Source organism: Armigeres subalbatus, chromosome 2 (assembly GCF_024139115.2).
Source record: "Armigeres subalbatus isolate Guangzhou_Male chromosome 2, GZ_Asu_2, whole genome shotgun sequence".
Lineage (NCBI taxonomy): Eukaryota > Metazoa > Arthropoda > Insecta > Diptera > Culicidae > Armigeres > Armigeres subalbatus.
The window spans coordinates 350,560,259-350,563,352 of NC_085140.1; the positions used below are offsets into that span (position 1 = coordinate 350,560,259).

General features: G+C 41.0%; 1 protein-coding gene across 1 annotated transcript; it reads left to right on the top strand.

The window, feature by feature from the left end:
• The first annotated feature begins 988 nt into the window (after positions 1-988).
• LOC134217079 (methionine aminopeptidase 1D, mitochondrial) lies at positions 989-2,642 on the top strand. Its single transcript, XM_062695840.1, has 4 exons — positions 989-1,201; positions 1,277-1,496; positions 1,863-2,316; positions 2,377-2,642. The coding sequence occupies exons 1-4, from the start codon at positions 1,131-1,133 to the stop codon at positions 2,571-2,573; spliced, it is 942 nt and encodes a 313-aa protein (XP_062551824.1). The 5' UTR covers positions 989-1,130; the 3' UTR covers positions 2,574-2,642.
• The last annotated feature ends 452 nt before the right edge of the window (positions 2,643-3,094 follow it).

A 3,094-nucleotide genomic window follows, 5' to 3' on the forward strand; every position in this document is an offset into this window, starting at 1 on the left:
TAGCTTGTGCTGAATGGTCGAGCCAGTCGTCCCCGGAAACGATCCTGTCACTGTCAAACGCCCTGTCAAAAACTCTGCGACGCGTCGCGTCGATCCTCAGCGCAGCGACGCGTTGCTTCGCTCGTCGGCGCTTTGACGCTCCGCTTGTGGTCGGTGAAAAGTGTTGCCTGCTTGACAACTGTGTCAACAGTCAGTGTGGTGGTCTCCCCATCCTGCAACGAGGTGGCACCACTTACCTTACATGTCTCCAATTTCTGAGGTGCCGCAGAGCATCAACCCCCGACACTCCTGCCAGTCGTAGCAAGACTTTCGTGTCCCCTACTTCTGAGGTGCCGCAGAGGTATCTGCCCCCCGACACTCCTGCCAGGCCTCACCAGACTTCAGTCATTCTAACACTACCGATCATGCATACCATGCGAGTCTTACCTCGAGTCTTACTTGTGTGCTCTCCCATACACTCGGTCCCTCAACGTATACGAATTTGGGGTCAACCAGGCGAATACCCATTTAGAATGACTTTTAATCTATTTAGTATACATTTTTTACAGAGTGTAGGAAATATGCATATCATGCGTAGGCCGGCACATACTTAATTGTGGGAGCATGGAATAATGTGTCGAAAATATGGAATCCATGGGTTCTTTCTAAAATTACGTAACACTAAATTTGGTGATTTTGGACCCCCACCCTCCCCCTTGTAACACTTTTTGTATGAAAGGTTTAATTTTTTTGTATGGATCGTAACGCTCGGCTTGACCCCCTGAAAGGCTCCCATTTCGCTACCCCCATGGCAAAAATCCATGTGTGAACTCATGAATATAATATAATACGGAGCTTTTTGTGAGTGTATAGGTTTTCCTGGTTTTCTTCAACACTGAGTTGCATCAGAAGAGAGTGTCAATCGTGTAATTTTCCGAGGTATACTTGCAGGCGAGTCCGTCATTAGTCGAGTAAAAATATTCGAGCACTTTTGGTAAACAACAATCAGCTGTTTCGTTTGACGCATTCGGATTCGTAAATTAAGCGTAATCACTACCAACATCGTCAGATTTTTGTTTTATAAAAAGAATCTTAGGCATAACTCAATAATTAAATCATACAATGTGTTCAAGTTGGATGTTCAAATTACTATGAAATTATTTAAATTATACTACAATACATGGCTTCTTGGGGGTCATCGTACTTTCTTCGGTCGGAGGAAGTAAGTTCATTCATAATTTCATCGCTTATAGGACTCAAAAATACCTATGTTATTTTTTTATTTTATAACTTAAAGGTACGACCTGGGAAGCTGCAATCTAGTGGAGCCCGGCAATGTGTCTCCTGAACGAACCGTGCCAAAGCATATCATTAAACCGAGTTACTACTTTGCCAGAAACTCGCCCAGCTCAGGCAATGGACCTATCGAAATCAAATCGGACACACAGGTCGAAGAGATGCGAAAAAGCTGCAAATTGGCTGCAAACATTTTAAAGAGAGCTTGCAGTTTTGCCAAGGTAAGGACCACAAATTGTAATCGATTACAAATTACAAAATAGGCTAAAAGGTTTTGATATACCTACAGGCTCCTAATTTGACCGTAATGCAAATGAAATTCCAAATAAAGATTTATATATATTTTTAAGAATTTATTATTTCTTACAAGACAGGTGAGATACATAGTTCAATTTAAGCTTTAGCCTGTCCGCAAGGAGAAAAGCAAAGAAAAACTTACTGTTTTCATTGTTGAACTATTCGTTTGATTTTGAATCATATATTTATTTTTTGGGATAGTCAAATTAGGAATCTATAGGAGCCATAACCATTCTCCATACCTTACTATAGTATTATTTTTAATGATAGAGCAAACATTTCTTTTTAAGGTAGGGGTCTCTACCGATGAGATTGATGAATTTGTTCACAACGAGGCAATAGACGCAAATGCGTATCCGTCCCCATTGCGCTACTTAGGATTTCCTAAGTCGGTGTGCACTTCCGTGAACAATGTCGCGTGCCATGGCATACCAGATGATAGAAAGCTGATGGATGGAGACATCGTCAATATTGATATAACTGTGTTCTACAATGGATACCACGGGGATTGTTCACGAACCGTTCTAGTGGGGAACGTCGATGATCGAGGGCGTTATTTGGTAGATTCCACTGAGGCGTGTTTGGCGGAGGCGATTCTCTGCTGCGGCCCAGGGCAACCACTCTACATAATAGGAAAATCAATCGCTCGATTCGCCAAACGGAAGAAGTTGACCGTAATGCCTGCCTTTCTAGGACATGGGATCGGAAGCTATTTCCATGGACCACCGGATATATATCACTTCGGTAAGATGAGTTTTTGATGAAAGATGAATGTGAAAAACCAACTGATGGCTTATTTTCTAGACAACGACTACCCAGGAGTAATGCGGCCAGGAATGACATTCACAGTAGAACCTATTCTCACATTGGGTACTATGGAAGCGGAAATTCTTGAAGATGATTGGACCGCTGTATCGGCGGATAATGCTAGAAGTGCCCAGTTCGAACATACAATTCTAATCACTAACGACGGCTGCGAAGTGCTAACGATACCAGACTAGCTTTACCATGTCGTTGGCTCCAAAAATAGTTGTAATGCATGCTTTGAATACAAAATAATTTGGATTGTGTGTACTTAGGGGGAATGACGGCTTTGGCAGGTTTTGTTCTGTTATTGTCAGGGGGGTTTTTTATGACTGATTATGCTCATATTTGGCCTAAACATTCAAAGAATATTGTAGCTAAATTTCATAAAATTTGGTCGACAAAAACACCCCTGACAATAATAGAACAAAACCTGCCAAAGCCGTCTTTTCCCCTATCTCATTGATTTTTTTTATGCAATAATTTTTATGTGAATTTTTTACATATTTATTTAAATTCAAGCAATCAGTTTAGATGGTCTAGATTGATGAAAAACTGAATAGATGCCGCCATTAAATATATAGGGTAGGACGGGGCAAGATGAGCACCCTAAGAATGATACTGAATACCTTCTCAGCAAGCATACTTTTCTATATTACAATACAACAGTTCTTTTTTGTTGCATCTCATCTAACATCTAGACTAGAACGTAAATTTA